Source organism: Schistocerca gregaria, chromosome 2 (genome assembly GCF_023897955.1).
Source record: "Schistocerca gregaria isolate iqSchGreg1 chromosome 2, iqSchGreg1.2, whole genome shotgun sequence".
Taxonomy (NCBI): Eukaryota; Metazoa; Arthropoda; class Insecta; order Orthoptera; family Acrididae; genus Schistocerca; species Schistocerca gregaria.
Genome location: NC_064921.1, coordinates 522,652,635 through 522,674,441, shown reverse-complemented (window position 1 = coordinate 522,674,441; position 21,807 = coordinate 522,652,635). Strand labels below are relative to the sequence as shown.

At 39.3% G+C, this 21,807-nt stretch overlaps 1 protein-coding gene across 1 annotated transcript in view; it reads right to left on the bottom strand.

The window, feature by feature from the left end:
* LOC126330152 (dnaJ homolog subfamily C member 3) overlaps positions 1 to 15,599 on the bottom strand; it is a 69,088-nt gene extending 53,489 nt beyond the window's left edge. The window contains exons 1-2 of the mRNA XM_049996336.1: positions 15,354 to 15,599; positions 237 to 347 (exon numbers count right to left, since the gene is read on the bottom strand). Coding sequence (XP_049852293.1) covers positions 237 to 347; positions 15,354 to 15,432 — 190 coding nt within the window. The 5' untranslated portion in view covers positions 15,433 to 15,599. The remainder of the gene's footprint in view (positions 1 to 236; positions 348 to 15,353) is intronic.
* Between the last annotated feature and the right edge of the window lie 6,208 nt (positions 15,600 to 21,807).

The window sequence follows — 21,807 nt, the reverse complement described above, 5'->3', positions numbered from 1 at the left end:
TAAAAAAAAAAAAGAAAATAAAGGAGAGAGAGAGAGAGAGAGAGAGAGAGAGAGAGAGAGAGAGAGAGAGAGTGGGGAATACAGTATACGTATAACATCTTCTGCTTAACACCAAACTGACATTTTTTAAAGCCTGCCTCTCAGTCTAAAATATTGAGCATGTTCATTGAGGGGAAACGGAGAAGACCGTTCCTATCCACAGTATCTGATAATAGCTGACAACAGTATTTCCTCACCTACAGCTGCATGGTAATGCGATAAGGCATCCTGTAGCTGTCCACGTCCCAGGAAGTCTCTCCCCATCTCCAAATGCTTGTTTATTTCAGCCTGTGTTGTGCCATCACAGTCTGCAACAATATAAGGCACAACTGAGTAAAAACAGTTAAAATAATTTGGATAATAAGATACAAATTGAGCTCTCTTACAAAATAACACTTATTCCATGTAATTAATTATTTTATTTGGATTCACAGTTGAACTGACAACAGATTCGTATGAATTCTTTAAAGTTTCTAACAAATACAGGGAGAAAAATATTTTGAGCTTTGATACCAGTCACTCAACTACCTAGAGTATTTACGAAAATACATATTTACAACTGCAGGAAACATTTTTTTTGCTTCTGCCGTTTGCCAATGGGTAGCGACAATGATAAGTAGCGGTCAAAAGAAACAGATCACAAACGCCAAGCAGTTAGCTTGAACCTTGGTCAACATAACCTCATTCAAACATTGATTGTTTGTTTTGTGTCTGCATCATTAAGTTGCTCTTGATTGAAAATGTCAATTTACGAGTCTAATTCTCGTCATTTGCAGGTGGTGTTACTGTTTTGTATCAATATGAAGAAAACAGCAGCTGAGTCTCATTGAATGCTCTGTCAAGTATGTATGGTAAGGACGCTATTAGTGAAACAACGTGCCGTGAGTGTTTCAACACTACAAGAACAGTGATTTTAACGTCGTAGACAGCCATAGTGGTTGAAGAGAGAATGTTTTCGAAGATGCAGAATTGGAGACATTGCTGAGTGAAGGCTCACATCAAACTCAAGAAGAATTGACATGATTAGTGGGAGTGACACAGCAAGCCATTTCAAAACATGTCGAGACTATGGGCATGATTCAGAAAGAAGTAACTTGGGTCCCGTGTGAACTGAAACCAAGAGACGTTGAACGGCGTGTGTGTGTTTGTGAACATTTGCTTCAGAGGGAAAAACTGAAAGGATTTATGCATCGCATTGTGACGAGGGACGAAAAATGGGTTCATTACAATAATCCTAAATGCAAAATAATATGGGGATATCCCAACCATGCTTCCACGTCGACGGCCAAACCGAATACTCACAGCTCCAGCTCGGTGTTAAAACCAAGTGAAACAATCACAGGTGCTCATTATCAAACACAATTAATGTGTTTGAGCAGAGCATTAAAATGGCCATAATACAGTGAGAGGAACGATGAAGTGATTTTGCAGCACAACAACACTCGAGCCCAAGTTGCAAAAGAGGTCAAAACATACTTGGAAACAAAATTGTTCATGCTTTCATGGCCAATTGTTGACAAACCGCCTATTTGCTTCTGTCTCGGGTTCTTCAGCCGACATTAGCCTGATGATTTTACTTACGTTTTGCCAGCACGAGTGGCTGGCATTGTCAAAGCTTCACCCTCCAGTGCCAGTGGCGAACTGGAGCCAAACTCGCGGCCGCAGACTATATGTAACTGGCACGCCAACGTCCGAGGGCTTCTCCACAGTCATTACCAGTGCGGTTCTCCTCTTGCTACCTATGACGGTCGTTCCTTGCAGTACGGGAAGCTAGGATCCATTTACCTTTGGGCTTTCCTCTTTCCTGTTGAAGCTATTCCCATGTTTGTGTATTTCTACAGCTTCTCTAAACAAGCAGGTGCGAGAGTGTGAAATGCAACATCTGGAAAGTGTTCTGAGGAAGAATGGGTACTCCACAAATTATATTAGAAGTGTAACAGAGCCAAACACTCGGCGAAGTAAGAAATCGGGAAAAGAAATATCAGGTACGGCCTTTCTGCCATACATTCCCAGAGTGACTGACAGAATTGGCCATATATTGCACAAACACGGCGTAAAGGATAAACGGGACCTACTTGCAATGTCAGGAATATACTGCTTACCATGCACATGCAGAAAAGTTTATGTCAGAATGACTGGACGATCAATCGACACCAGGATCAAAGAACATAAGCAACATTGCAGGTTGGAGCAGGTGGAGAAATCAGCTGTGGCAGAGCACACACTGAGTGAGACCGACCATGTAATAAAATTTACCAACACGGAAGTTCTGGCTGTAGAGAAGCACTATCACACCAGCTTGTCTGGAGAAGCTGTAGAAATACACAAACATGCGAATAGCTTCAACAGGAAAGCCTTAAGGTAAATGAGTCCTGGCTTCCCATACTGCAGCGAACAACCGTTGCAGGTAGCAAGAGCAGAACCGCACTGGAAATGAGCACGGAGAAGCCGTCAGACATTGGCGTGCCAGGTACATATAGTCTGCGGCCGCAAGCTCGGCTCCAGTTCACCACCGGCATTGGAGAGTGAAGCTTTGACAATACCACCAACTCGTGCTGGCAAAACGTCAGTAAAATCATCAGACGAACGTCGGCCAAAGAACCCCAGACAGAAGCAAATAGCCAGTACTTGGAAACGTTAAATTGGGAAGTCCTACCCCACCCGCCGTATTCTCCAGACATTGCTCCCTCTGACTACCACCTGTTTAGATCAATGGCGAATGGCCTAGCTGGTCAACACTCCCGATCTCGTGAAGAAGTCACAATTTGGATCGATTCATGGATCGCTTCAAAAGATGATAAAGTTTTTCGAGACGGGATTCATACACAGCCCAAAAGATGTGAGATAGGGAGGCCAGCGATGGAAAATACTTTGAATGATACATGTGTAACCAATTTGTTTCATTAAAGTCTCAACTATTGGGGAAAAACAGCAGAAGCAAAATTATACACCTTGTATGTAAAATAAAAAATTTCTTATCTACACATTTATCTTGCTAAACTTCCATTATTCACAACATAGTTTACTGATGCTGATGAGAATGATATAAATAGTTCATGTAGAAACATTTTATTTAAAGAAATAATATAAATTTAGGATACCTGTAAACCATGTGCAACTGAAAATTCAACCCCGCTAAAAATTATGTTTTTTGACTGACATAATTTATTTGAAAGCCCTTAATCATGTCTTTCAAACCCATTTTTTCTTAAAACTTATTATTACAAAAGTTTTTCATACTTAAAATTTTCATACTCCAGAATGTTTCTACCTTAAGATGTGATTCTGTCACAACACTATTGCATCAAGTTGTAGCTCAAATTCTTCTAATTTCAAAAATGTATAATTTTCTGAAAATAACATGTTTGTTAAGAAAATACACTACCCAAAAATTTAAATTTCCAGAAAATTCGTGGCAGGCTTTGTAAATTCTCAAGCACATGATAATAATAGAGCATCTTTCATCTGGCTACTTTCAATTATTTAGGTTTCGGTTCAGTTTACTTCATTGCTTATATTATGTTCACATCTTTTACTTTTTCTGTCTTTATATTAATAGCCAAAATGCAATTTCTTTATTTTTTAATCAATGATAATTTCTGTAATAGCGCATCTACAAATAGCTGGTATTCAAAAGATCTTCTATAGTAAACATCATCCATAACTCATTACATACATTTTATGTTTGTCAGTCGGTGGTTTGCATTCAACTAGCACAGTCACAATGCTTGTTCTATGTCTGTCAGTCTGTCTGCAAAGTTCTGTTCACAACAATGTTTATTTCTGATTCCACTTAATAACTTTCACTCTCTAGGTAGCTTTCTGACCATCGATGTTAAACGGAAATAGTTCACAACAAAAAAGATGATCATTTAAAGTGTTTGTTGTTGTTCTTGTCTTTAATCCACAGTCTGACACAGCTCATCACGCCAGTGTATCCATGGAAGCCACTTCATCTCTGCATAACTACTATAACCTACAGCCATTTGAACCTGTTTCTGTATTCCAGCCTAGTTCTCTGTCAAAAAAATTTTCTCCCGCACTTCTTTCCACCAGCAAACTGACAAATTTTTAATGTCTCAGTATGTGTCTTATCAACCATTCCAACCTGCTTACTGCATTGAAAACTTGGTCACCTCCTACAATTTTTTATCCCTCAACCTTCCTTCCATTACCAAGTTGGCAATTTCTAGGTGTCTCAGGATGTGTCCTGTCAGTATTATCTGATTTAATCTGACTAAATTCCATTAAACTTGTTTTATGTTTTTATGCTTATATTACAATCTCTTTCCAAGACACAATCCATTCATTTCAACTGCTCTTCCAAGTTATCTGCCATCTCTAATAGAATTACAATGGCACTGACAAACCTCAAACATGAACTTTAAATCTCTTTTCAGATTTCTCCTCTGATTCCTTCACAGCTTGTTCAATATACAGGCTGAATAATATCAGTGATAGGCAACAACACTGCTTCACTTCCTTCTCAACTACAACCTCCCTTTTATATCTTTCAACTCCTACCATTGCAGTCTGGTTTTGGTGAAATTCATAAATAACCTTCTACTATGGTTTTGGTGAAAGTTGTAAGTAACCCTCCACCATAAGTACCGTATCTCTGCTACCTACTGAATTTCAAAGTGAGCAATCCAAAGCTTTCTATAAATGTAGGTTTGCCTTTGTTAAACCTATCTTGTAGAACAAACCACAGGGTCTGTACTGCTGTATGTATTCCTCATTCCTCCAGAACCGCAACTCATTTCCCCAAAGATCAGCTTCTTCTAGTTTTTTCATTCTTCTGTAAACAATGTGTGTCAATATTTTGCAACCATGACTTATCAAACTGATAGTTCAGTAATATTCACATGTCAGCACCAGCCTTATTGCGATTCTTTAAATCTTAGAGTATTTCACCTGCCTGATTTATCTTGCACACCTGAAAAAATAATTTTGCCATGTCTGGCTCTCCAAAGAATCTCAGTAATTCTGAGGGAATGTTGTCTACTATAGGGGTCTTGTTTTCACTTTGGTCTTTTCATATACTGTCAAATTTCTCTCACAGTATCATATCTCCCATCTCGTCTTCATCTATTTCCTTCTCTCTTTCTCTAATATAATCCTCAAGTTTGTTTCATTATTCTTTGCTTCTTTCACTGGTTGACACCTGAACTCTTGATACTCCCTTTCCTCAAAAGGTCTAATTAATTTACATATAGGTGGCACATACCTTTCTGTTAGTCATGCTTACTTCTACAGCCTTGCATTTGTCCTCTAGCCACTTCTGCTTACCCATTTTGCATTTTCTGCCAATGTCAGTTTCTGGGCAAGTATTCATCTTTGCATGCAGCACTGCTGCATTTTTATACTATCTCCTTTCATCAATTAATTCAATATCTTCTCAGTTATCTAGGGATTTAAGCAATGTGATGCTCTGCTACATCTACTATTTCATCTTTCTTTCCCTTTCCTCATTTCAGCTCAACAATGCATAACACTCCCTCAAACTCCCAAAAACCTCCAGTTCTTTCAATTTACCCAGGTCCCATCTCTTTAATTTACTACCTTTTTATACCTCTTTAGTTTTAACCTGCTGTTCATAAAAAATAAATTATGGCAACAGTCCACATCTGACCCTGGAAGTGTCTTACTGTGTAAAATACCATTTCAAAATCTGTCTTAGAATTTTGTAATCTTTCTGAAACCTTACAGAGTCCTGAAGTCTCTTCCAAATATACAGCGATCTTTCACAATTTTTAAATTAAATTTTAACGATAACTACGTTATGCTCTATGCAAAATTTTACCAGGCAGCTTCCTCTTTCATTCCTTTTCACCAATCCATTTCCTCCTCCTACTTTTCCAACTCTTCCTACTACTGACTTCCTCTCAGCCATCAAATTAAACTTTTGTCTCCATTAACTAGGGCTATCTGAATAATTTCCTTTATGTCGTCAAACATCTGTTCAATCTCTCCACCTCTTCCACCACAGAAACTTTTCCATTAATCCACCAGGTCTTTGGGAGTGACTGACTGTCCAAATCACAAGTTCTCAGATGACACAAGTCATTCAAGGAGGGCCAAGAGGAAGTCACCAACGAACCCCCGCTACGGGCACGTATCAAAATCCCGAATCAACAAGAATGTGACATGTGAGTAAGATTGTTTGAATTCTTACTTTCTGACTGACAGTTGAATCATCAAATTGATTGCAAAAACATTAAACATAATGAAAACAATTGTTTAAAGCATTGCAGCTGAGGATTTGGACATGGAAAGGGTATGCATCAAACTGGTCCAAAAGTGTTGACCGATGAATAAATGGTCAAACAAATGCTCTGGTACTAAGAACACTTGGAATGTGTGTGTGTAAATTATCCTAATTTTTTTAAACTCAATTATCATAGTCATGAGCTTTTGAGTACAACCTGGAGAAAAAAAGGCAGAGTTCAAGTCGGCACATCCCCCTGCCCCAAGAAGACATATGAGCAAGTCAAGGATCAAAACCATGCTCATTGTCTTCTCTGACATCAGAGGCACTGTACATCATAAATTCTTACTCACCAGGACAACAATGAACACAGCTTTCTGCTCAAAAGTGCTCAACAAACTGAATAGGAGGATGAGTGGAAATGGCATCATGACAGTGCACCAAGTCACAGCACCTTCACTGTCAGTGAGTTTCTGAACTGGACCCACACCATATCGGTTCCCCATCCTCCCTACAGTCCCAGCTGGCTCCCCCCAAGACATTTTTCAGTTCCTCACTTAAAAGAAGGTTTGGAAAGGAAACATTGGGGACAATTGAAAACATCTAAGGAGGTATTGAATAGGATTGGGGAGAAGAGAAGTTTGTGGCACAACTTGACTAGAAGAAGGGATCGGTTAGTAGGACATGTTTTGAGGCATCAAGGGATCACAAATTTAGCATTGGAGGGCAGCGTGGAGGATAAAAATCGTAGTGGGAGACCAAGAGATGAATACACTAAGCAGATTCAGAAGGATGTAGGTTGCAGTAGGTACTGGGAGATGAAGAAGCTTGCACAGGATAGAGTAGCATGGAGAGCTGCATCAAACCAGTCTCAGGACTGAAGACGACGACAACAACAACAACAACAACAACAACAAGCTCGTGTTACAGCTCAGAGAAGGCCTTCCAAGCCTGAATAAACCGACAAGTTTTTTTAATTTTTATTTTTTTATCCTCAATCTTCTGACTGATCTGATTCAGCCCACCAGGAATTCCTCTGCTGTGCCAACCTCTTCATCTCAGAATAGCACTTACAACTTATGTTGTCAATTATTTGTTCGATGTATTCGAATCTCTGTCTTCCTGTACAGTTTTTACCTTGTAGAGCTCCCTCTAGTGCCGAGAAAGTTATTTTGTGATGTCTTAAAATATGCCCCACCATTCTGTTCCTTCTTCTTCTCCTCTGTCTTTTCCTCACATTCCTTTCCACACCGATTCTTCGGAGAACCTCGTCATTCCTTACCTTATCAGTCTGCCTAATTTTCAACATTCTTCTGTAGCACCATATCACAAATGCTTTGGTTTTCTTCTGTTTCAGTTTTCCCAGTCCATCTTTCACATGCTACGCTCTAAATGTACATTCTCAGAAATTTCTTCCTCGAATTAAGATCTAATTGATACCAGTACTCTTTTCATCGACAGAAATGCCCTTTTTGCCAATACTAATCTGCTTTTGCTGTCCTTGCTCCATCTATATTGGGTTATTTTGCTGCCTAGGTGGCAGAATTCCTTAATTTCATCTACTTTATCACCAATCCTGATAAGTTTCTTGCTGTTCTCATTTCTGCTACTTCTCAGTACCTTTGACTTTGATTTATTTTCAACCCATATTCCATACTCATTACACTGTTCATTCCCTTCGGCATATCCTGTAATTCTTCTTCACTTTCAATGAGGATAGCAATGTCATCAGTAAATCATATCTTTGATATCCTTTCACTTTGAATTTTAATTCCACTCTCTAAGCTTTCTTTTCCTTCTTTCACTGCTTCTTTGATGTACAGATCAAACAGGTTGGATGAAAGACTGCATCTTTGCCTTACACTCTTTTTAACCGTATTTCCCCTACAGCTTACTCCAATTTTCTCATAATTTTGAACATCTTGCACCATTTGACATTGTAGAATGCTTTATTTTTCTTTAGTCTTGCTTCCATTATCAGTCACACGTCAGAACTGCTTCTATGGTGCCTTCACTTTCCTAAAGCCAAATTGACTGTCGTCAACACGTCCTCAATTTTTCCCTTTCTTCTGCATATTATCCGTGTCAGAAACTTGGATGCATGGGCTGAAGAGCTGATTGTGTGATAATTCTCACACCTGTCAGCTATTGAAATTTTCAGAGTTGTGTGGATGACGTTTTTCTCCAAAAGTCAGACAGTAAATCGCCAGACTCGTTTGTACCATGTATCTCTCTATAGGTGCAGAATTTCACGCATAAAAATATTTATTGTATTTCTGGCTGTAAGATAAGACATCAGGACAACAAAGGGCACCATGTAAATGCTGTAGTGTGTGTACATTCAACCTCAACACATGGATAAAAGGAAATCTTGACAGCTGATCACGTGGAGCAAACCCTTAAACCTCACCCCAACTTACTTTTGTACAATTTCCCCACTAAAAAATGGAATCTCTGTGAGAGGGATGAAAACAATTGTATACCCAATCATACATTCTGCAAATCTAAAACCTCCAGCAAAGGTTTTTGTAACCTCTAAAATTCAATTTACAAGAAAACAAGGTAGGCCCAATGAATTCCTAAGGGCTCTAGAACTTCTTAAAAGGGAGAGAGAACTTTCAGCATCATGGGTAAAACAGTGGAGCTACCTGAATGACTATATGAAAGTATCTAATACCACATTGTAACTAAAGAACTGCAATCATTATTAAAACAGGCTGCATCTTCAGATAATACAGTCATAGACACAATTAAATTTGACACACAGAATGTGATACTTGGTGTAGCTCAATGACGACCTCCACTGACACGTCAATGAAATGACAAAGTTGCACTTATACCCAACAATAACAAGTTTTCTTTCATTCCAGAGGCATTTGCTACCATTACAAAAGAAGCAATTCAATATATGAGAAATCTGCTGATAGGAGTAGACTATATTAAGTATTGGTTGGAGACTACCAGTGATGTTTAAGTTATTTGTCATAGTATTTGGACTGTAACCCGACTTCACTAAGTATGTTATTTCTAGCAGGTGTGATATCCATCCTAAGGACAAACAATGTTCAAGCAAAAAAAAGTTGTTTCACATAACAGTCAATAATTCTTGGAATCAAAATCTGCATGAATCACTGATTGAGCCAAACAAAGTTTTGCTTTGTCATTACATACAGATTTACACTTATGAAGAATTTTGTAAAAACTTGAGCTGGAAATAGCTTGCATTCACTTACATCAAAACTTCCGCATTATCAGTACTGAAAAAATGAAGGCAAGTGTTTTCACTGATCCAAAGATCTGATTTCTTTTTTAAACACACACACTCAGTATGAACTCGTGCTAATGAACAACAGTAAAACAGTACAGATATGTTCTGAATGGTTTCCACAGGAGACTTTGAAAAAAAGTTTTCACTTTTGCTCAATGTCAAGCTTGCAGAAACGCCTGTAAAGTAACATGTCATTAAAAATGCACACTTTGCAATTGCACATGTATATTGATTGCATCTTCTCACCAAAATATGGCAGTGTAGAATGAGCAGATAGCAATTACTTCCGCCATGGTATTACACTGATGGAGCACAAGTACAAATGGAAATGGAGCACTGTTATTTTAAGTAATTATTGCTGAATGGTAAAAAATGAGAGACCTTCCTACAATAAAGCAGCAAGCAGGCTGAGGAGAAATGTTCTTAAGGCAACTGACTTTTTTTCCATTTTTTCCTTGTTCAACACCTACAATAAACTTATCTCAAGCACAAGCTTTTTTGGGGTCTGTAGCCTGAAAAATAGAAATAAATTATATTCTCTTCACTGCGACATTCAAATTTTTTCAATATTGGGCATTATAGACACTTCCAATTTCATCCATCTGCTTTGACCCATGAGATCATCAACATGGCAGAAACGGCTACTTCCAGCATATACAAAATAACAACGACATCACTACATACACATGCCAATAATGTGAACAAAAATAAACATTACACAATAACATCTCACTCAAAATGAAATTTACGACAACTGCGGGAAACTTGGGGTTCAGGGTGCGCAACAAACAAAAAAAAAAAAAAAAAACTTGGCCTATATAGCTAAACTGCACCTACCGATACCAAAAAAATCAACATCTACAACCACAAAAAGAGAAATTAGATATTTCGAAAGTGTTCTCCAAGCAAGGGTTTCTCTCAAACCCTTGCTTGGAGAACACACTCAGGAACATCATCCTAGAAGGCAGCCGCAAACTTGAGTCCCATGCCACACACCCAAATTAGATATTTCCCTTGGCGCATGTAGCTAAACCGCAACTTTTTGATACCAAAAAGGACCAATGTCTTCAACCCCCAAAAGTGGAATTGGACATTTCCCTTGACCTGTATAGCTCAACCGCAGCTATCAATACCAAAAAAACCAACTCCGAAAAGTGGAAACAACACCCAACAACTCAAAAACCCAAACATTCCATATTAACTACATCAATTAAGACATAAATGCACTATATCAATTTAAAAATAGCCAACATCCATAAATATACAATATTTGCAAAACATCAGAATTACTGTAGAATAAAAGCAAAATAAACATTATCCCTAGTCCAAGCTGCCAGAATCCTTGTCAACCTCATGTTGCTTCCTCAAACATGACACCTAACATTCAGCAATAAGATCGAAGATCTGCAGAAACCATATGACAGCCATCATGTCATCCTCATCTCAGAATGTAATGATACACCCCCGAATTTCACTGTCATGTCCATCTGTCATAGCCACACCTAACACAAAAGCAATTAAAAAAAAGATTAGACTTCTTTCTGCATAACAAACACCAAATTAATCAGACTAAAACAATACCAAACACATACAAAACACCCTTAATAACTCACTGAAAATACGGGATTACTGAAGAATGGGATCCAGCCTGTCAGCTGTGACCAATGATGTCAGAAGTTACCAGAGATGATGTATTGCACAGATTTAACAGCATAAATGAATGTTGAGAAACAAAGGAATGCAAGACAGAAAAAACAGATGGTAGACATATTTCATGTACATTGATATTTCGAACATAATGTTAGGCATATCGCTTCTTTGAGTCCTACGGAGCTCAACCAAAGAATGGGATACTAGTGGAAAAACAGAAGAAATGGGAGTGAAGTAACGTTAGTGTGGACTACCTCAGTTGACAAATATGAGTTGTATCGCGAACTTCAGTTGATCTGTACAGGTCATCTGAAGTACAGGATACAAATTTTACAGTAGTTGCTTTTTCCTCCTCCGCTACTATTAGTATCCTAATGTGCAGTTGATACTAGTACAATTAAATGCGAAAAGACTGACATATGAAAAATCTGTATCCCGTATTCGAGCTGACCTATATAGGTCAACTGAAGAATAGGATACCAATAATAACAAAAATAAAAAAATCGATGCATGTAACATTGTCATCTTGTACCTCAGTTGAACTGCAAAGATAGTATCCTGTTCTTCAGTTGGGATATTTAAGGCAACTAAAGAACAAGATACTAGTGCTAGCGAAGCCAAAGAAAAGCAACATTCCAAAAACTTGTATCCTAAATAACATTTGTATCCCGCACTAGCACTAGTATACTATGTGATACAAATTTTTCATTATGTCGGTCTTTTTGCCTTAGATAGTAGTAGTATAAACTGAAAATATAGTAGCAATGTCAGATCCCTTACTCTGGCAGGTTGGATCGAAAATTTAAAAAGGGAAATGGATAGGTTAAAGTTAGATATAGTGGGAATTAGTGAAGTTCGGTGGCAGGAGGAACAAGACTTTTGGTCAGGTGAATACAGGGTTATAAATACAAAATCAAATAGGAGTAATGCAGGAGTAGGTTTAATAATGAATAAAAAAATAGGAGTGCGGGTAAGCTACTACAAACAGCATAGTGAACGCATTATTGTGGCCAACATAGACACGAAGCCCACACCTACTACAGTAGTACAAGTTTATATGCCAACTAGCTCTGCAGATGATGACCAAACTGATGAAATGTATGATGAGATAAAAGACATTATTCAGGTAGTGAAGGGAGACGAAAATTTAATAGTCATGGGTGACTGGAATTTGACAGTAGGAAAAGGAAGAGAAGGAAAGGAAGCTGCCTGGTAGAATTTTGCACCAGAGCATAACTTAATCATAGCTAACACTTGGTTCAAGAATCGCGAAAGAAGATACTAAAAGGTATCAGATAGATTATATAATGGTAAGACAGAGATTTAGGAACCACGTTTTTAATTGTAAGACATTTCCAGGGGCAGATGTGGACTCTGACCACAATCTATTGGTTATGATCTGTAGATTAAAACTGAAGAAACAGAAAAAAGTGGGAATTTCAGGAGATGGGACCTGGATAAACTGAAAGAACCAGAGGTTGTACAGAGTTTCAGGGAGAGCATAAGGGAACAATTGACAGGAATGGGGGAAAGAAATACAGTAGAAGAAGAATGGATAGCTTTGAGGGATGAAGTAGTGAAGGCAGCAGAAGATCAAGTAGGTAAAAACACAAGGGCTAGTAGAAATCCTTGGGTAACAGAAGAAATATTGAATTTCATTGATGAAAGGAGAAAATATAAAAATGCAGTAAATGAAGCAGGCAAAAAGGAATTCAGACGTCTCAAAAAGAGATCGACAGGAAGTGCAAAATGGCTAAGCAGGGATGGCTAGAGGACAAATGTAAGGATGTAGAGGAATATCTCACTAGGAGTAAGATAGACACTGCCTACAGGAAAATTAAAGAGACCTTTGGAGATAAGAGAACCACTTGTATGAACTTCAAGATCACAAATGGAAACCCAGTTCTAAGCAAAGAACGGAAAGCAGAAAGGTGGAAGGAGTATATAGAGGGTCTATACATGGGCAATGTTCTTGAGGACAATATTATGGAAATCGAAGAGGAGGTAGATGAAGATGAAATGGGAGATATGATACTGTGTGAAGAGTTTGACAGAGCACTGAAAGACCTAAATGAAACAAGGCCCCGGGAGTAGACAACATTCCATTAGAACTACTGACACCCTTGGGAGAGGAGTGTAGCCATGTATGGAAGTGAAACATGGATGATAAATAATTTGGACAAGAAGAGAATAGAAGCTTTTGAAATGTGGTGCTGCAGAAGAATGCTGAAGATTATATGGGTAGATCACGTAACTAATGAGGAGGTATTGGATAGAATTGGGGAGAAGAGAAGTTTGTGGCACAACTTGACTAGAAGAAGGGATCGGTTGGTAGGACGTGTTCTGAGGCATCAAGGGATCACCAATTTGGTACTGGAGGGCAGCGTGGAGGGTAAAAATCGTAGAGGGAGACCAAGAGATGAATACACTAGGCAGAAGGATGTAGGCTGCCGTAGGTACTGGGAGATGAAGAAGCTTGCACAGCATAGAGTAGCATGGAGAGCTGCATTAAACCAGTCTCAGGAATGAAGACAACAACAACAACATATATTTCAATTTATGATGATGCCGCTTCACCACAAAAGATAACCGATATATTATCTATGACTCAAAAATAAAGACATTAATACCTATGAGTAAACTATAAAGTAATTGGTCAAAGCCGACGGGTTGTATACCACTCTTCAGTCGACACAAAAATACATCCACAACTCACATAACCACACCAACTACCTAAATTCAAAACCATATTAGCATGATTACAACCAAAACCTAAATGAACTGAGTACCACATATCAAACTCAGCACGTCCACATCTACCACCAGAGGACACCATGAAATAAAACAACACAATGTCTACAATCAAAACAAACTCAAAAACTCTGCTCTGCAGTGATGTCACACACCACAACACGATTACATCACAGGTCAAAGCAGACCGGTGAAATTTGATGTTCCCGTTGACAAATGTTATATAATGAAGATTTCCTCAGTCTCTACACAGAAAGTGGAATGCTAAATTGTGATTGTAAATGCATGGCTGACAAAGTACTTCTATTAAAAAACAATACACAACATAGCGCACGTAAATATTTGTTTATGTTTACTGTAACACAGAGACATCAGAACATCTGATGACAGAAAGTGCATCCCTAGCGAAATGAGACCAAAACTGTTTCATTTTAAATCACCACAGCATAGTCGCCCTTATCTACCTTTCTTCCCCCCTTTCTACACTCAGTTTGTGATATAAAAACATTGCTGCACTGCTACTGACAAAAGTTTTTCTCTGTCAGTACTATACATGTACATTCATAATAATAAATATGGCAAATACTTTAAAGACTTAACACATCTTAAAGGTGAAACACTGAAAAGCTTTTTACAACAACAACAAAATGACACTGTATTGCTTTGGAACACCACAATAAATAAGATGATTTTTGCTGTATTTTTATATTAACTGATTCCAAAAAATTCAATCCAAAGTGTTTACCAGCAAAATCACTTTTGATTGGCAATACATTAATCGTATACAAACAGCCACAATGTTTCCATTAATAACACCAAATGTCGATCAATCTCTGTTACACAGGAGGGGGGACATAAAATGAATGAGTTTTCTGTAATGCACCACATAATGCTACTCAGAAAGGACGTGTTATGTCCCATTAACAGCAAATGCTCTTTATCATATATGCTTTCGTTGCATGATTAGTAACTTTACACAAAACAAGTTCAAGACATATGCGTTTTATATCGGATGAAATGTTCTGCATTATTCTTTGAAGGCTTCTCTCACAGCTAGTAGTACATTTTGTTCATACAGCAGTACAAAAGTTGTTAACATAGTCTTGAACTGCACCTACATGGGATGTTTTTCTTTTGATTCATCTTCGCTATGATAGCACTTTTTCGTCGCCTATCGTCTTTTTAAAACCATCAAATCCTTACGACTGCTAGGGCCCAATCACCACTATACAAACTTAAGAATTTTCAACTTTTTATACACAACATTCAATGTTGAATACTTTGTGTAAGTAAGTAAAGTCTGTGCTGACTCAAGAATTTCATGCTATGCAACAGACAGTAATTTTACAATAAAAATAAAGAAGGCGTATCAACTGTTGTCAGTCATTCGCTTAGTTTTACAATTGCAAAATTAGAGGTTATGATATTAAGACAAACCTTTGTACATAGAACTTAGCACCAAAACCGATAACCATGCAGGCCAGATTTTGATCGAAGACGGTTGTAGAGCTTCCATTCCTTCAATCCTCAAGCAATCGCTTGACGCTCAGGATACACGCCACCGCCTCTTCACGTATTTGCCATTCTTACAAACGTAAGCTCAAGACGGTTCCATGACAATCGTGGTCTTTGCCCATTGGCGGAGGTAGCGAATATTCAAGGTCGACACACGAGTCGATGGATCGTGATTCGAACGACTCCACCTGTCACGTATGTTTTGACGCTCCACAACAATCGAGATAACATAATGTTAAATTTCGTCGATGCACCGTAATCATACGTGTCTCCAGCCTCCAAGGTCTAACAAAAAGTCGGAGTGAAGTTGTTCTATTAAACAGATGTTAAACTTAGAAAGAAAATGCTGTGCTACCTGCTAGCTCTTTTACGGGTGCACATGTTCACACACCCAGTGTCATCCCGCAAGCGTTTCGCTAGAACTTGACGAAAATAAGGAAAAGAACAGGCCTGTCTTTTCTTATGCCATTATCAAGTTCAATAGTAAAAGTCGTCAGTGCCTCTATTATTCGTGAAACAGGGTTAATAACTTTTTTCCGTTGGGATGTAATACGTTTTTTCACATCAAAGATATGGTCTCTGAAGCAGAGCTGACTTAAACACAGAAGTGACAGCACAAAAGATTCGAAAGCACTCAAGATGCCTAAAGAGATTTGGTGACAAACGTTTAGTTAAGAACAATAATAAAAACTCTCAGTTGCCAAAATCTAAGATCACGTTGCGTTTTCTCAGTGTGTGCAGTCATCTCGATATGTACCACGAGTGTCTTCTCAGAGTCCCCTTCTGCCTCTGTGATTGGTGGAATGTTAGAACTCTGAAGACCTTTGTTACACATGCTTGGTGATCGGTTACAGATTCTCGTTGGGGCTGCTCCATGTGGTCCTTTTCAGTTGTTGGTCTTCTGGCGCAGACACGGTGGCGTGGTGGTGGTGCGTCAATTGCTTCGTCACGAGATCGAATCTTTATGCTTCAATTTTGGTTCTGGTCAAGTATCCTTTTTATCTATGAATGGCAAAGCACGTGTGCTATAGAGTATTGTGTTAAAACATGAAAGTTTCGCCTCACATCTCGATTCCATTAATCGACTTCGAGCTACAAAAGCCGAACATTGAAGTGCAAGCGTCGTGCTAGCTAATATTTGGAGACAACTGGTCATTCACGATTTTCCTGTGGTATCCCAATATATTGATCCAACAGAAACCAGACTGGATATCGTACAGGCTAAGACACTGGAAAATGACGCTACTTGGTACGCAAATCACATATGTGAATCACAATGGTTTTCACAAATTATAAAAAAACGTTGTCGCGCTTTCCGGTGTGCGACGATCTAGCCTATGGTGATTACTACCTGTTTTGGTTAAACAGACTTCAGACGAGTACCCACAATAAATTATGAGTTGGAAGGTAAATTTGCTTCATTGTTACTAGAGCTATCTTTGGATCATCACATTTGAAGCAAGTTCGTATGATGGCTATTGTCCCAGTGTCGATGCATACTTATTTAAACCTATCGTGTGGCATCTGTGGCCTGCATTTTAAATCATACAAAGCCACTAACAAACACAAGCATAAGAGCTACTAACAAGAGGTTTTGCCCATAACAGAGATTCATCCTCAAAGAACTGCAGCTAGAAGTGCCAGGGGAGTTCTTTGATACACAATAACGATGCTGTATAGTTGAATGTTCTTAATATTACCCAAATTGAGAATGAAGTGACTGCTGTGCCAGTCACAAACAATAAAAGGCAATGGGTTCAAAATCCTTGAACACAAGATGATAAAATTTTTGTATAGTTCATTTGCTTTGTTGTTTTGTAAATTTTCAAAAACAGTTGAGTTATTCTTGAATTTATGAAAAAAAGCTCTTTACATAGAAATAGATAAACAATTTTGTAAGTTATTTTAATTTCATAATTTCTAAATTTGAAATTATACAATGTGTTACATCCCACCAGTGGAAGAGGTCACACAAATATGGCCACCTGTGACAAGGAGAGTGGGTCCAAAAAAAACGTGAAATTGGAGTGACGTAATTTATGGATGGACACTTATTGACGCACAGAGTACTGGTGGCACCCTATCCGCTCTCCGCACTGCTGCGTATTCTCCCCGTGTAGCGGCTCAGCATGCTGTTAGGTGTGTGCGGCGCTTCCTCTCTGCGGCCTGGTCATAGAATAGTGTGTATACAGAAAGGAATGCGGAGGGCGGCTATTTTAGTTTGTATGAAGCCAAGCGATGTGCAGATGCGAAATGATAGCTGCTTACTACCACATCTACATCTATACCCTTCAAACTACCATGAGACACATGGCAGAGTGTATCTCTCATTGTACCATTTATTAGCGTTTATTCCTGTTCCATTCACGTTTGCAGTACCAAAAGTATGAGTGATTGAATGCCTGTGTGTGTCCAGTAATTCTTATCATCACGATCCCTCTGTAAGTGATACATAGAGGGTTGTAGTGTGTGTTTTTATAGTCATCTTTTAAAGCCAGTACTTGAAACTATGTTAATAAACATTCTCAAAGATAGTTTACATCTATCTTCAAGAGTCTTCCAGTTCAGTTCCTTCGTCTCTGTGACATTCACCTGCATATTAAGCAAACATATCACTTTTTGTGCAGCCCTTCTCTGTATATGTTCAATATTACCACTTAGTCCTACTTGTTACGGCTCCCACATGCTTTAGCAATATTCTAGGATTGGCTGCAGAGGTGATTTGTAAGCAGTCTCCTTTGTAGACTGATTGCACCTGTATTCTACCAATAAACCGAGGTCTGTCAACTGCTTTACCAACAATTGAACCTATGTGATCATTCCATTTCATATCCCTACAAAGTGTTACACCCAGGTATTTGTACGAGTTCGTCAATTCCAACAGTGACTGACTGATATGGAACACAATTTTTTTTTTATTTTCCTTTTTCTTCGTTGTGGAAAGTGCGGAGTTTTACGTTTCTGGACATTTAAAGCATGTTGCCAATCTTCTTTATACCACTTTGAAATCTTATAAACATCTGATCGAATATTTATGCAGCTTCTTTCAGATAGTACATTATTATAGATAACTGCATCATCTGCAAAAAGCCTGATGTTACCATTAATTTTGTCTGCAAGGTTATTAATATACATGAACATTAAGGATCCCACTACACTTCCTGGGGCACATCCGAAGTTACTTCTACATCTGACGATGACTCTCCATCCAAGATAACATGCATCGTCCTCCCTATCAAAAAGCCCCAATCCAGTCACAAATTTCACTTGATAGCCCCTATGATCGTAATTTTGACAATAAGTGCAGGTGTGGTACACAGAGTCAAATGCTTTTCAGAAATCAAGATTTACTGCATCTACCTGATTGCCTAGATCCAAAGCTTTCAGCATGTCATGTGAGAAAAGGGCGAGTTGGGTTTCACATGATCGATGTTTTCGGAATTCATGCTGACTGGCACTAAGGAGGTCATTCTGTTCAAGATACCTCATTATCTTCAGGCTCAGAATATGTTTTAAGATTCTACACTAAATCAATGTCAAAGATATTGAACAGTGGTTCTGTGGATCACTTCTACTACCCTTCTTCTAGACTGGTGTGACCTGCACTTTTTTCAACAACTGGACAAAGTTTCTCGTTAGAGGGACCTACGATAGATATACACTCCTGGAAATTGAAATAAGAACACCGTGAATTCATTGTCCCAGGAAGGGGAAACTTTATTGACACATTCCTGGGGTCAGATACATCACATGATCACACTGACAGAACCACAGGCACATAGACACAGGCAACAGAGCAAGCACAATGTCGGCACTAGTACAGTGTATATCCACCTTTCGCAGCAATGCAGGCTGCTATTCTCCCATGGAGACGATCGTAGAGATGCTGGGTGTAGTCCTGTGGAACGGCTTGCCATGCCATTTCCACCTGGCGCCTCAGTTGGACCAGCGTTCGTGCTGGACGTGCAGACCGCGTGAGACGACGCTTCATCCAGTCCCAAACATGCTCAATGGGGGACAGATCCGGAGATCTTGCTGGCCAGGGTAGTTGACTTACACCTTCTAGACCACGTTGGGTGGCACGGGATACATGCGAACGTGCATTGTCCTGTTGGAACAGCAAGCTCCCTTGCCGGTGTAGGAATGGTAGAATGATGGGTTCGATGACGGTTTGGATGTACCATGCACTATTCAGTGTCCCCTCGACGATCACCAGAGGTGTACGGCCAGTGTAGGAGATCGCTCCCCACACCATGATGCCGGGTGTTGGCCCTGTGTGCCTCGGTCGTATGCAGTCCTGATTGTGGCGCTCACCTGCACGGCGCCAAACACGCATACGACCATCATTGGCACCAAGGCAGAAGCGACTCCCATCGCTGAAGACGACACGTCTCCATTCGTCCCTCCATTCACGCCTGTCGCGACACCACTGGAGGCGGGCTGCACGATGTTGAGGCGTGAGCGGAAGACGGCCTAACGGTGTGCGGGACCGTAGCCCAGCTTCATGGAGACGGTTGCGAATAGTCCTCGCCGATACCCCAGAAGCAACAGTGTCCCTAATTTGCTGGGAAGTGGCGGTGCGGTCCCCTATGGCACTGCGTAGGATCCTACGGTCTTGGCGTGCATCCGTGCGTCTCTGCGGTCCGGTCCCAGGTCGACGGGCACGTGCACCTTCCGCCGACCACTGGCGACAACATCGATGTATTGTGGAGACCTCACGCCCCACGTGTTGAGCAATTCGGCGGTACGTCCACCCGGCCTCCCGCATGCCCACTATACGCCCTCGCTCAATGTCCGTCAACTGCACATACGGTTCACGTCCACGCTGTCGTGGCATGCTACCAGTGTTAAAGACTGCGATGGAGCTCCGTATGCCACGGCAAACTGGCTGACACCGACGGCGGCGGTGCACAAATGCTGCGCATCTAGCGCCATTCGACTGCCAACACCGCGGTTCCTGGTGTGTCCCCTGTGCCGTGCGTGTGATCATTGCTTGTACAGCCCTCTCGCAGTGTCCGGAGCAAGTATGGTGGGTCTGACACACCGGTGTCGATGTGTTCTTTTTTCCGTTTCCAGGAGTGTAGTTTACTGAACACACACATCTTTCTGCTTGTTTTAGTTGTCATTTTTACTTTGGTAATGATTGTTGCCACAACTGCGTCATGGTTACTGATACCAGTTCGTGTGGACGTCCTCAATGAGGTCAGGTCTATTTGCTGCCATTAGTCCAATATATTATCATGAGTGTGGTTCGTAACTACCTGCTCTAGAGCCATTTACGTTTACGTAGTTTCTAGACAGTGGTTGGCGCAGTGGAAAGAGTGCGAAACGGTAATCAGAAGGACGAGACACTGGCCGAAAACTTTATTTTCAGTTTTTATGTTAGTTACATTGAAAACAATCCTAACTAATGCTCAGTATATCACATTTATCAGTATTTTCATAAAAGGCTTGAAAATGAAAGGCGAAAACAAAATATAGCAATATCCATCAAATTCTGTGAAATTTATAACAACCCTATACAACAAAATTAGTTTGACCGTCAAGTTGGAGCCAAATGTGCAGGAGAACTAATTTCTTCCGCTAACTGACTCTTTAGAACAAACAAATCCATTTTTCAAGACAAAAGACTGCCATTGTGCAGTGTTGAAGGGATTTCCCCAAATGCACTATGCTAGCAAAAACTATGATATCTCTTTTTTTCTCGGCAGGTAAAGAATTTGATCAGAAATCTTCAAAATTTCTCTTACCTCACTGAGATATGATTTCCTTTCTTATCTCAAGTAAACTAAATCAAAATACGTTCTACTGTTCATCACCAGAAACCTTAGTCAATGTTTTGTGGCATTATGCGTGGTTTGCTGCCAAACTGTGCTGACAGAACATTTTATGACTAAGCCAAGGTTTTGGTGCTTTTTTCTTGACACTTATGTAATTCTAAAAATGATACATTTATAATGTGTGCAACATGCTGACAAAATTACTTCCTTCCCTGGTTTTGTTATGAGCATCACACCATAAATTGTAAATCAAATGTAAAATAATGAAAGCATATAATTTTATATGCTGAGTTCTTGTGTACAGCTTACATTGACTTCCCAGAAAATTATGTCCAACCCCAAATTTTGTTTTTGTATTTACTTTTCATGCCATTTATGTATTAATAAATGCAGTATATTTAACATTTTTTATTTTATATTACAAGTAATGATAAAGTTGAAAATTAAAAGATGAAAAGTTGAAAATTAAAAGATGAAAAGTTGAAAATTAAAAGATGAAAAGTTGAAAATTAAAAGATGAAAAGTTGAAAATTAAAAGATGAAAAGTTGAAAATTAAAAGATGAAAAGTTGAAAATTAAAAGATGAAAAGTTGAAA